The 13,743-nt window shown below is 44.4% G+C and overlaps 1 protein-coding gene and 1 long non-coding RNA gene across 2 annotated transcripts in view; one reads left to right on the top strand and one right to left on the bottom strand.

Annotated features, from left to right (window-relative positions):
• MFSD14A (major facilitator superfamily domain containing 14A) overlaps positions 1–5,141 on the bottom strand; it is a 29,055-nt gene extending 23,914 nt beyond the window's left edge. The window contains exon 1 of the mRNA XM_053247517.1: positions 4,744–5,141. Coding sequence (XP_053103492.1) covers positions 4,744–4,830 — 87 coding nt within the window. The 5' untranslated portion in view covers positions 4,831–5,141. The remainder of the gene's footprint in view (positions 1–4,743) is intronic.
• Positions 5,142–6,652: 1,511 nt separating this feature from the next.
• LOC128323780 (uncharacterized) lies at positions 6,653–13,086 on the top strand. The gene is made up of 2 exons (XR_008306458.1): positions 6,653–7,065; positions 7,937–13,086. It is a non-coding gene; the product is annotated as an uncharacterized LOC128323780 (long non-coding RNA).
• Positions 13,087–13,743: the final 657 nt, after the last annotated feature.

Raw genomic sequence — 13,743 nt, 5'->3', positions numbered from 1 at the left:
TCTCCACTTGGCTGCTTTAAAACTAACCTCAGAGCATGAAAAAGTTCTCCCCTGAAAACACAGCCAGATCCTAGGGCAGGAAGGTAGTTTCTTATCCAACAAAGTATATGTCTTTGTCAAACAAGGTAAACTGTCTATCTAAACTGTCCCATTCAATACAGCAACAGTTCAGAACCTTTTTAAAACAAGTGTGCCTCTCTTATCTCAAAGTTTCAGTTCTACCCCAGACACAGACCTAGGGGTGGGGACAGACAGAGAATTGTGGCCCCACCAGAAGAAAATCTTGCCAAAATTTGTAGAAAATAAAATCCAAAGTAAATGAATCTATCATAGATTCAGGCAAAACTCCCTGCGCCAAAACTTCTAACTCTATGGTGCGCATTCCTTCCCCTGTGCTCTGGAGCCTCTTGACCGGGGGTCCACAGCATACCCCTGGCCTGGCCCAACCCCTTCCTCCTTGTGACCAGAAGGCTGCTTGCTCAGGCTCCGCCCACCCCTCCCTCAGCCTGACTGACAGGCACAGCATCAGTGAGCCGTTCCCTTGTTGCTGAGCCCGTGTGAGCTGTGCCAGAGCAAGTAGCCAGCCAGTCACAAAGAGAGGCGGGAGGGATCCTGTGAAGAAGAGGAAGTAGTAGAAGTCCTCTAGCTCTGACACACTTCTCCCTCACCTCCTGGAGAAGGCTCATGAGCGAGAGCCAAAGGCACAGTGTGCCAGGGGAGAAGCAGGAAAGTTTTGCGTACCCCTTACAAGGCTTCAAAATAGCCCTACAGGTGCTCATGCCCTTGGCTGAAAATCCCTGCACTACAGTACAGACTGTGAATCTCAACTTGTCCTGCCTGCTTAGCATGTTTAACATTTGTTGCTGGGTAGTCAAAGGGGCAATCTTTAGATCTCTTTTCCAAAATCTTAAAGAATACTGTGGAGCTATCTGTCTCTGCCCTTTTCCTGTTTACATACCAATCCCCAACTGGGCAGGGGGAATGAAACCACAACAGAATTTTATCTTAATTATTGTTCAGGAATCAAACAGCTGTTTTTACTTTCAAAACACATCACAAGTTTGAAAACCTATGATCTTGAGATTCAATAGCACCTGGAATGGAAGTAAGCAGCTCAAAAGCTGGATATAATCCCCCAAATACACAGGATGCAGACATGACAAAATGAACAAGTACGTTTGCACACATGCTACCTAAACTTTTAAAACAGCTATTACTGCTGCAGGTACTATCAAGTCCAACCCACCAGGGCATAAAAATCTATTTTTAAAGGAATCTTTCAAGTTTAAATCAATTTTAAATACACACACACACACACACACACACACACACACACACAATGGTTAAAATTATATCACTTCACAAACATGCTGCACGAACACTTAGCAGTTTCCTAAAAATGAATTAACAACTCCCTATCACACACACTGAGTTACCCACCAATCAAACACAAGCATTCATTTCAGTTTCATCTCATGAAAGTGGCTCTATCTAGTCTGTCCAGCTCTTGCTTTTGGAAATTTCTGGGCTTTCTGTTTCTGAGACTGATTTTAACAAAAAATAAAATAAAATAAAGTGCAAAGACACAGGCTGGACCACCTTTGTGATGGGGCTGGGCCAAGGAAAAAGAGTCAATCTAGGAAAGGAGATGAAGTAGAACCAGGGAGGGGGCAGGGAGCGAAACATTACTCTACACAGCTTCCTGTATTGCCTCACATTTTGCCACCAAAAAACTGTAATAGCTTTTCGGTGTAGGAGACACCCGTATGGGGATATTTTGAAGAAATGCCTTCCCTGGAAAAAAGGAAATGCAGGGCAGCTTGAAACAGATAATGTGTAAAGATATTAAGTACATTTTAAAAATAGGTACCATATACAATTTCCTAATTAGTTATCTAAAAATTTAGAAGTATACCTTCCTAGATGTTTGTGATCAGATTTGCACCAATATTTAAAATATATGTCAAGTATCAGTGAGAATTTTTATTTAAATCACTGGTTTAAACTGAAGTTTTTCTCTTGATAATTCAAATCAATGATTACAAATCATCTTTATTTAAATCAATCCACCTTGATTCCCACTAGCAACCTTTTCCAGATGGAAATATCATCTTGGGGCAAAGGATTGGAGGAGGGTTGGATAGAGAGACGAGATCAGCCAACGTCACAATGAATCCTGTTCTGATGTGCTAAGGTTTTCTACTGGATGATGGGATGGGGGATTGATGTTCAGTTCTCTCTCCTTCCCTCTTTAGTTGCCTATGCCTCCCAAAACTGTCTCCCTGAAGGTTAGCAGACCCTTAGGGAGGCTGTCTCAGGAGCTGCAGGGGAAGAGGGAGATCACTGAAAATTGCCATTCCAGGAGCACATCAGTACAGTGTTAGTCTCAATGTTGGTCAGTATGTCCTTCAAATAAGATTATTTTGGGTTGTTGTTGTTTTTAAAGGAAAATAGTACCTCTTAGTTTGTGTAAATCAGTGGGATTTTAACAGCTGCCCTATTTTTAAGCACTGTTATCAATGTTAAGAACAGCATTCTATAAAGATATAGCACATGTATAAAGGGAACATAACTATGGTGATATGCCTAAAATACTGGTGGTTACAAGTCAGAGTGTTAATATTGGCACTTTTAAAAATGTGAAATGTGTTACCATTTTTATCTTCTATATACAATTGTCACCAACACCACCCCTTTACAGATAGAAAAATGAGGGTTCATTCTGGTTACTTAGTTCTATCCTATGCCTGCAAGAAAAGTGTCATTCATATGTCTGGATCATGAGGGAACGTAGTGTAAATTGTTAGTATGATGGGTTCAACTATTATGTTGATTTATGACATTCATTACTTCAAGTCAAAGCCAAGCACAACCAGAACATTTTTCTGTATGTGCAGTTACAGGTAAAATGTGCAAGAACACAAAACACACACCTGCTAAAAATGCAAAAAAACAGAATCAGCTCTGAAGCCGAGACAGTGACTCATGCTGAGGACTTTTTCAAGCTTTATATGGCAATCATGTTTGTCAGCTTCATTTGCCATAGTAAATACACAGTGTGGACAACAGAAATGCCCCTAAAAGTTCAGACACACCCCTCAGGGAGCCCTAATTGGCTGTAGCTCCCCAATGCATATAAACTGTGCATCTAAGAATATTCATACTTGGTGTGTTTGCCATGGAAAGTACTGATGTAACAATGGCAAACACATTTGCTGTGTTTGTGAAGTAGATCCAAGTGAACAGAAGTGAACATGAACTCAAAATAAAGCCGCAAAAAGGTCATGCTAGCTCTCTACCATGGCTGCTTTGTTTAAGTCCTTCAATACATCTCACATACACGACAGAGAGCTAGATTGAAAATAATGCAGCAGCTCATTAAGAACATAAGAACTGCGATGGTGGCTCAGACTAATACTGTGTAGTACATGGAGATAGTTGTGCATCAGCTACCACACAGGTCTGCAAACTAAAAATCCCACACACTCCAGCAGTTACTGTGCATGTGCACTCCAACTACAAGATTATCTCCATGAGGGGGAAGAATACAAAATATTACAGTCCTTCAATAGTAACCAAACAGATTTTTCAGAAAAGTTTACAAGGAGGAAGAGACAGTGATGTCAAAACCATGCTAATCCTAAGAATCTGATCATCAAAAGTAAACTGTCTCTGAAAATCAAAGTTCCATTTTTGCCTCATGTGGCTAGTAGTCATAACTGCTACTTACATTCTAGCTGCTATCTATGCCACAGAGACTTTTTTTTTAAGACAAAGATAAAGTTCAACTGAAGGCCCCTAGGCCAAAATCTGCCTCCAGGTGCCAATCCAGAGGAATGTGGAAGAGTGGGGCAGTAGGACAGGATGTACTGGCAGACCATTGGAGTGGCTAGCAGGATGGAACAGTGGACCCCGCCCCCATCCTTCTTGATATGTGCCTTTTCAGAAGACCATCAAAGTTTGTACAAAAGGATCTGTACAAGAGAATTCTAAGCACCGAACACAATAACAAATGTTTTTGGTACCTTTGTTACAAGGTATGGTGGAAAGTGTGTGTGTACACAAATGAGTATGTTACACACATTGATTTGACATACTCTCCAATTTCACAGATGAAAATAAAAACACAGTGTATAGTGCAATATTCTTGTTCTCAACTGCCAATGCTCAAGTGCCACCTTTCTCCTTGTCAACGATGAATACTCTTGTTGACCTGTGCACACTATATTCATTAACCTTGCAGGTCTGTGGTGCATAATTCTGAAGCAGGAGTGTTAGTGAACAGCCATTTCCTTTTCTAAAAAATCCAATAATATTTAGTACGTACACATCTAGTTGCCTCTGTCACAGAATAAGCACAACTAACATTCAAAAACACCTACTTAACTGGGGAGGAAAAGTTATAGGGGATGGGGCGCGCGCTAGTGAACATGCTGGCCAAGTTTCCTTTACTGGTCGCTCAGTCTCTCCCTAAAACAAAATCGGGAGCCTGATCAGTCCAGCCAGTTAAGAGCACCTGTCTTTGGGGGAATCCATGGCAGTTAAAACCGATCTGAAACGGATTTGAATGGGTTGGAAGCGGCAGGGACACGCCACCCGGCCCGAGCACGCTGACGGGTCCCTCGTCCAATGGAGGCCTCCCAAGCCATCCCCACAAGCCCGCCTGCCCCCGCTTCCGCTCGCCTCCCTCCTGCCCAGGGGGCCTGAGGCTCACTACTCCGCCTCGCCCGCTCCCTCCCTCACCGTGCCGCCATCCTTAATGATGATCTTCTTGGCCAGCAGGATGCTGCGATTGGCGGCCCTTTTCTTCTTCTTCCCCGCCTGGGTCATTTTACCATCCTCCTAAAGGACCATGGAGGGCGGGGAGCGACTGGGCAGCAGAGGGAAGGGCTGGGCAGCGAGAGGGGCGCGGGGCGGAGGCGTTTCCCCTTCCTTTCCGGACGGCAGCCAGGACTTCGCTTCCCCCTCGTAGCAACAGCTTCTTTCAGGCACCCGCCGGCGCCGCCATCTTGGAGACGGGAGGGGGAAGAACAACAACCCCGCCGCAAAAGCGGCAGCAGTAGCGAGCAAAGCTCACATCACGCGATCACCCGATTGGTCGTGAGGCCGTGCACGTGAGCCGAGAGGCTCCGCCCTACACGGTAGGGGAAGGGAGCCAATCACTCCCGTCGAGACTTTTTCTCCCTCCCCTTGGCGGGGATGTTGGAGGTTGCGCTGGCGACGGGCTTCGCAGCAGGGCGTGACGGGAGGGAGGGGGGAGGGAGGGAGATGCCCACTGCCCAGCGAGGCTCTGGGGGTAGTGGTGCTGTTTCTGTCTTTCTGTGCCTGTAGTGAGGCGCTGAGACTAGAATTCTCCTGAGGGCGAAGTTTGCAGTGGCCACCCATTTGAACCCGAGAGGAGGGAAGTAACAGTTGGATCAACGCAGATTCTCATTTTACACGGAGATACCTTAAATGTACAGCCAGTGTGGTGCGGTGGTTAGTGTTTGGGACTAGGACCAGGGAGACCCACCTGAGTTCAAATCCCCACTCAGCCAAGAAACTCACTCGGTGACACTGGGCCAGTTGCACATCTCTCAGCCTAACCTCCCTTACAGGGTTGTTGTGAGGATAAACATAACCATGTACTCTGGGCTCCCTTAGCCCGCTTTCCAGCGGTTGTGAGAAACAGCCGGATATAAATGTAATTAATAATAATAATAATTATTATTATTATTATTATTATTATTATTATCAGTTCTCACATCCATACCCATGGGTTGCACCATAAAAAAGAATTGATTCACCATTTTGTGCTGCCACAATGGTGCAAAAGTATAGATCCGAGGTAGATCCTCGTGATTTTTACATGACCAGTGAGGTGACACACAAAACCACCATCTAATTGCAGATAGAATCTGCCCATGCAAACCACAGATATACCATCTCATGACAAACCGCTCACCTCCCAAGGCACAGAGATATACAAGTTATGGATCTTGGCGGTTTTTACATGGAGATACTCTGAGATCCAGCATCAAGTCACAATTCACTCCTCTTTGCAGAAACACACTATAAAAAAGCACAGGACTGATTTTATTAGTAATAATTTAAATACTACTTTTCAACAACAAAAGTTCTCAAAGGATTCCCTATCCCAAAGGGACTCACAAATAAGAGACAAACCAATAGGGATGTGCACGGAACTGTGGCGGGGCAGTTCGAAGGCACTGGGGATATCCCTTTAAGAACAGGGGAGGGTGCACTTACCCCTCCCTCCGCTTTCCTCCCCACCGGTGCTCCATTTGGAAAGGGACTGTCGGGGTGGCAGCGTACCTCCCTCCCTGCCGCCCCGTTGCCTCCTTGGTCCCAACACCACCGGAAGTACCCAACGCGTGCAGGTGTATCTGTGCGCATGTCGCGTTTGTGAGCATGCTCGTCAGGCATGTGAGTGTGACATGCACACGCACGCGCTGACGCACACAGGCACGTTGAGTACTTCCAGTGACGTTGGGACCAAGGAGGCAATGGGGCAGCAGGGAGGTACACTGCTGCCCCGATGGTCCCCTTCCAAACAGAGCGCCGGCGGGGAGAAAGCAGAGGGATGGGTAAGTGCACCCTCCCCCGCCCTTAAAGTCAACCCTTTGAACTGGCAGAACTGCTGATCGTTCAAACCAATTTGAAGACCCATAAAGGGCCTCCAAACCGGTTCCGTGCACATCTCTAGTTTTGTTCTCCACTACTACCATGGATACTGAGGCATTAAGTCAATAGCTGCATTCACACGTAACATGAAACCAGAGTGTGCCAAACTCACAGTAGACATCCGTCCAACCGCAGCTCGGCAATCTCCAGTTTCAGAGTAGGCGAGCCACTCCCTCTTCCTGGTCTGCCGAGGTCATATCCCAGGAAGCTCCATAGCTCTAGTGTTGCCAGCAGGGGCGTAACTATAATAGGGCAAGGGGAGACAGTTGTCTGGAGGCCCACTGCCTTGGGGGGCCCCCCCAACATAAGTCACATGACTGACTCCCCCAGCCGTGCACCTGCCCGGGCTTCCTTCAGCTGTATTCCTCCTCCAAAATTGAGGTGAGTGTTAAGACCCGGAGCTACTAGAACAGCATGTCTTTCTCTAGTACCATTAAATGACTTGCATTGTCCACAATTTACAAAACCTTAAAAAAAATAATTTAGGATGATGTTCTATTGTGGCAAATAAGAGATAGATAGATAGATAGATAGATAGATAGATAGATAGATAGATATACAGGTGAAACTCGGAAAATTAGAATATCGTGCAAAAGTCCATTAATTTCAGTAATGCAAATTAAAAGGTGAAACTGATATATGAGACAGACGCATTACATGCAAAGCGAGATAAGTCAAGCCTTAATTTGTTATAATTGTGATGATCATGGCGTACAGCTCATGAAAACCCCAAATCCACAATCCCAGAAAATTAGAATATTACATGGAACCAAGAAGACAAGGATTGTGGAATAGAACAATATCGGACCTCTGAAAAGTATAAGCATGCATATGTATTCAGTACTTGGTTTGGGCCCCTTTTGCAGCAATTACTGCCTCAATGCGGCGTGGCATGGATGCTATCAGCCTGTGGCACTGATGCGGTGTTATGGAAGACCAGGATGCTTCATTAGCAGCCTTCAGCTCTTCTGCATTGTTTGGTCTCATGTCTCTCATCCTTCTCTTGGCAATGCCCCATAGATTCTCTCTGGGGTCAGGTCAGGCGAGTTTGCTGGCCAATCAAGCACAGTACACTGTATACTTTTCAGAGGTCCGATTGGCCAGAGGTCCGATTGGCCGAGACATTGGCCATCCCTTCTCTACTGCTCTGACACTAACCCTTTGATATGTAGATTGCTACTCTCAGGGACTTCCTGCCTATCTGCCTGCCTTAACATTTCTTCTTCTTCTTTTTCACTGTGTACAATTCTAGTCACCATACCTAAAGAAGAACATTGTAGAACTGGAAAAGGTGCATAAGAGGGCAACCAAGATGATCAGGGGCCTGGAGCACCTTCCTTATGAGGCAAGGATACAACACTTGGGGTTTTTTATTTTAGGAAAAAAAGACGACTGCAAGGAGACATGAGAGAGGTCTATAAAATCATGCATGGTGTGGAGAAAGTGGAAAGAATTTGTTGTCCCTCTTGCATAACACTAGAACCAGGGGTCATCCCATGAAATTAATTGCCAGGAAATTTAGACCCAACAAACAGAAGTACTTTTTCACACAACATATAATCAACTTGTGGAATTATCTGCCATAAGCCAACAACCTGGATGACTTTAAGAGGGGTTTGGATAACTTCATAGAGGAGAGGTCTATCAACAGATATTAGTCTGAGGGCTATAGACCACCACTAGGCTCAGAGGCAGGATGCCTCTGAATGCCAGTTGCAGGGGAGTAACAGCAGGAGATGGGGTGTGCCCTCAACTCCTGCCTGTGGGCTTCCCAGCGGCATCTGGTGGATCACTGTGTGAAACAGGATGCTGGACTAGATGGGCCTTGGGCCTGATCCAGCAGGACTGTTCTTATGTTCTTACAGCAGTCTAATAGGGGTGTCTGGTTTGTGGTACCACTGTGACTATATGTGCTTGTGAACTTATTGATTCTTTTGATTCTTTATTCATTTATTTTAGGAGAGCAAAGCACATAGTGCCCATCTTGCCACCCCATCCCCTTTCTCTCCTGATTGCCAGGAGGTGGAGGAAACAAGGGACACAGTGGGAAGAGGGTATCCTGCCATGTGACTTTTCCATTTGACAGGCTTAGAAACTTGGTATGGAACATGGTGGTGCCCCTGTTTCTGGGCAATGGCTTGAGTAGCTTGGAGATGGGGTAAGGCAAGTGCTCGGAGAGGTGGCCAGTGAGAAGTGCTGCAGGGGTGGAGCGGGTGTGTTCCTGGGTGGGACTGGGCTGTCCTCTATTTGATTTTGATTCCAAAAACTACCTGAAACCTCCATTATGTTACGGCAGTGTCTGCGTTCAGATGGAATGCTGCCACCCCCAAACCTCAGCTTGGAGTGGTGAAACTCACTACAAACCTTTAGTTCAGCAAGGGAAACTTCAGGTTGCTTTTGCCACGAAACCACGGTTTCATGTATTCGGACGTACAGGAATTCCAACCTCTGCCCCATTTAACTGAAGTTTTCGCATTATGTGCGAATGGGGCCAATAAGATTGTGGGGGTTAGGTTCCTGGAGGCTTGAATTATCACAGAAAAAATAGTTTAAAAAAAAGAATTTTAAAGGGAGAAATAAAATGCCCTACCATGCCCCGTAGGCGTTCAGCAACCCAATTATGCCTCCCCCAAGTCCAAGGTCCCAGTTTCCCCCCAAAAAACTGCAGGAAGAATGCTATTTTTACTTCAAATGAGCCACAAAATGACTCATCATAAAATGGCAGCCAGAAATTATCTCCGAGGTTATTTCTGACCATCCTGACACCACAAATACATGGGTTTTAACCCTTTCTTATCCATGGATAATGAGGATGGGTAACAATTGGTGGGGTGCAGATGTGCAGAACTGGTAGAGAAAAGAGGAGAGCTGGTCTTGTTGTGGTAGCAAACATGACTTATCCCCTTAGCTAAGCAGGGTCTGTCCTGGTTGCATATGAATGGGAGGCTTGATATGTGAGCAGTGCAAGATATTCCCCTCAGGGGATGGAGCTGCTCTGGGAAAAGCAGGAGGTTCCAAGTCCGCTCCCTGGCTTCTCCAAGATAGGGCTGAGAGAAATTCCTGCCTGCAATCTTGGGAAAGCCACTGCCAGTCTATGAAAACAATACTGAGCTAGATGGACCAATGGTCTGACTCAGTATATGGCAGCTTCCTGTGTTCCTATCATAAATGCTTCTCGGAAGGAGGCAATTATTAGACCACTTCTGAAGAAGCCTGCCTTGGATCCCTCAGAGTTGAGTAACTACAGGCCTGTTTCCAACTTTCCAAGGCTGGGCAAGGTAATTGAGAAGGGTGGTGGCCTCCCAGCTCCAGACAGTCTTGGAGGAAACCGATTATCTAGACCCATTTCAGACTGACTTTGGGGCAGGTTATGGGGTGGAGACTGCCTTGGTTGGCCTGATGGATGATCTCCAACTGGCAATTGACAGAGGAAGTGTGCCTCTGTTGGTCATTTTGGACCTCTTGGCGGCTTTTGACACTTTTGACCACAGTATCCTTCTTGAGCATCTGAGGGGGTTGGGAGTGGGCATTGCTTTGCAGTGGTTCCGCTCCTTCCTTTCAGGCAGGTTCCAAATGGTGTCCCTTAGAAACTGTTGTTCTTCAAAATCTGAATTTTTGTATGGTGTCCCTCAGGGCTCCATATTGTCTCGGATGTTGTTTAACATCTACATAAAATGGCTGGGAGAAATCATCAAGAGATCTGGTGCAGGGTTCTATCAGTATGCTGATGTCACCCAGATCTATTTCTCCATGTCCACATCATCAGGAGAGGGCATAACCTCCCTGAATGCCTGCCTGGAGGCGGTAATGGGCTGGATGAGGGATAACAAATTGAGACTGAATCCAGGTAAATGGAGGTACTCATTGTGTGGAATCAAAACTCGGGAAATGAGTTTGATTTGCCTGTTCTGGATGGGGCCACACTTCCCCAGAAGGAACAGGTACACGGTCTGGGGGTGCTTCTGGATCCAAGTCTCCTCCTGGTGTCTCAGGTTGAGGCAGTGACCAGAGGTGCCTTTTATCAGCTTCAGCTGATATGCCAGCTGTGTCAATTTCTTGAGATAAATGACAGAAGAACAGTGGTACATATTCTGGTAATCTCCAGACTGGATTACTGCAATGTGCTCTATGTGGGGCTGCCTTTGTGTGTAGTCTGGAAACTACAGCTGGTCCAGAATGTGGCAGCCAGTTTGGTCTCTGGGTCATCTCTGAGAGACCATATTACTTCTGTATTGAAGTATCGGCACTGGCTGCCGATAAGTTTCCGGGCAAAATACAAAGTGTTGGTTATAACCTTTAAAGCCCTAAGGTATGTAAGAGAATGTCTTCTTCATCATGAACCCCACTGCCCATTGAAATCATCAGGAGAGGTCCGTTTGCAGTTGCCAGTGACTTGTCTGGTGGCTACTTGGGTATGGGCCTTCTCCATTACTTCTCCGAGGTTTTGGAATGTTCTCCCTCCTGAAATTAGAGCCTCCCCATCTCTAACAACTTTTAAAAAATCTTTAAAGACGCATCTGTTCACCCAGGCTTTTAATTAAATATGGTTTTAATAGTTTTAACACTGTTTTAAAACTGTAAATTGTAATGTTTTAACTTTTTTGCTGTTGTTTATTTCAACTATTGTTTTAATTTACCCTAATGATATTTATGTTCAGACTACAAAAGCATCTACCCAGTTACAGCTCACACTCATGCCCATGATGAGCTGCACCTTAAAACTAACAGATCTAGCATTCTCTTACTTCTCTCTGTGTGTAAAAAGAGTGGTTGGACTTCATTCTTCAGATTCCTGCTTAGATGGTGCCTTCATCCTTTGTTAGTTGAACTTACAGTCTATGGAGGCAACAAGGTTACTGAAACTGAAGCAAACAGCTGATAAGGGCAGTAAGACCTGGACAAAAGAGATTTTTAAAAAATGAACTTCTGTTTTACACAGTATGTTCTCAGCTCTGATGAGCTGAAGAATGCTATCTTGAATGTGGCAAGGTAGCCAATTAAATACAAGATCAAATAATTAGCCCCTTGGGAAGACAGGGGCTACATTAATAATATGAGGCGCTCACTATGGTGTAGTTTTCTCAAATCTAACGATGAACTGTGACATACCAGTTTGAACTGTTCCTTCAAGAAAGGCATTCATGGCCCTTCTCTTCCAAACAATGGCCTCTGGATTTGTGAAGGGGAAAGTAAATGAAGATTCCCATGAAGGGAGTGAGTGACTGAGAGTATAGTTTGTAGATTATTAAAACAGAAATAAGATGAGCAAGACGTTTCAGCTTAGACCTTCTTCAGCTGCTCTGATGTTTTAGGAAGGGCATGGTAGCCTTGTACATATACATATGCCTTGTCAAATGATCACCAGGCAATAAAAGAAAGGTACAGCCCAATAGCAAATTCTGAACATCTGAAAAAAGCTATCAGCAAAGCTCCATGTATTGCTTTTTGTCAACCACCTAATTTACATAGACTATTAGTGAGTGCAGTCCTAAAACCACCAATCCGTATTCCAGGATCACACTGCTGTCAATCTAGTGGCTGCGTTACTTGCACTTTTCTAAGGGATACTATCACCTTTAGCAGTCCTGCTACTAAGAGAGTCTATTACATCAGAAAAAACTTCACTTGTACTTCCACCAATGTCATTTATATTATAGGATGCAAACATCCACACTGCCACATGTAATCTGTAGGCAAAACACGCAAAGACCAGAAGACACATTTCAGGGACCACAAATCTACCGTCATAAAGAAATTCACCTCAGGCAACCATAGCCTCTCCAATATGGAAATATTTCCTATTGAGCAACATATACATTGTGAGATGCTGGACAAAAGTGTGCATATAGACTTGAGACCTTGACACTCATGGACTGATCTTGGAGGGTCATATATAAAACCACCTTACATCTAAAAGCAACATCTGGCCATCATTCTTGTAACCTGCCCTGGAACTCTGCTAACACAGCATTCTTAACTCCTACCTTGTGAGCTGGATGTGCTCACACAACCTTTTAAAAAAAGCAATCTGTTGCTGATGGTGTGAGCTGAAACATTAAATTAAAAGTTGGTTTTCTCTACCTCTATTGTCATCTGCTTGGGGCGAGGTGTCTGTGAAAGTGTTACTTTAAAAACAACAACAGAAAAGCAGAGTATAAATTAAATTAATGCAGGTCAAATTGCTGTTTTCCCCCTGTAGAAATAAGTGTGTTGTCCAAAATGGTATTGTCAGGGGACCATTTTATTTGATGGTGTTTGGGGTAGATGGTCATTTTATGTTTTTAATAAACTGACTGGATAAACAAATTATCCACATTATTCCCTGTATATTTTATTATTTCTATTTCCTTTTATTTTGTGATGACCAATGATTATAAGCAAATAAACAATGCTGAAACTAAATACATTGCTTTGTAATTTAAAAACTCTTCTTGTTGATATTCTGTCTGCTATGAATGTAACAGCAGTTCAGCAAAATAAAGCATATTATGTTCACAAATATAGTGACACCTTGTGGCTATTCACAAACTGCACTCACCAGGTACATACAGTACATTCTATTTCACTAAAAACAACTTCAAAATGTATACTACTGTGTATCACATTGCTTTATTTACTGTTTTCCACCCTTCTTGGTGAGGGATCATACAAAGGCTGCTCCACGAAGGGCTACCAGTGTGCTTGCTCTCCCGGTTAGTATCACAGAGGGCCAGTTCACATGATTAGCTAAATATCTGGTAAACATTAAATTCTAGATTTGCACAGTGTGTGTGCTCCCAATTTCTAGTCATGCAAACCTGGAAATTTTCAGCCAACTTGGGTTGGCACTACACCAACTCAACATTTACCCAACATCCATAATTAAAAACAACAACAACTGAACTTCAACTGTCCATGTCGGGTAACCATTGGGTCACTATGTTGTGAACTACACCTGGTTTCGCACTCTGTACATGCTCAGAGGGAAAGAGGGAAAGTCACATCATACACAAACTGAATTGGTTCTTGGAGATGGTGACCATGTAGGATCTGGGTGCGCAAACAGAGATAGAGAGAGAC

This window comes from Hemicordylus capensis, chromosome 4 (assembly GCF_027244095.1).
Source record: "Hemicordylus capensis ecotype Gifberg chromosome 4, rHemCap1.1.pri, whole genome shotgun sequence".
NCBI classification, from domain to species: domain Eukaryota; kingdom Metazoa; phylum Chordata; class Lepidosauria; order Squamata; family Cordylidae; genus Hemicordylus; species Hemicordylus capensis.
The sequence above is the reverse complement of the archived record's forward strand: the minus strand, read 5'-3'. Positions and strand labels throughout refer to the sequence as shown.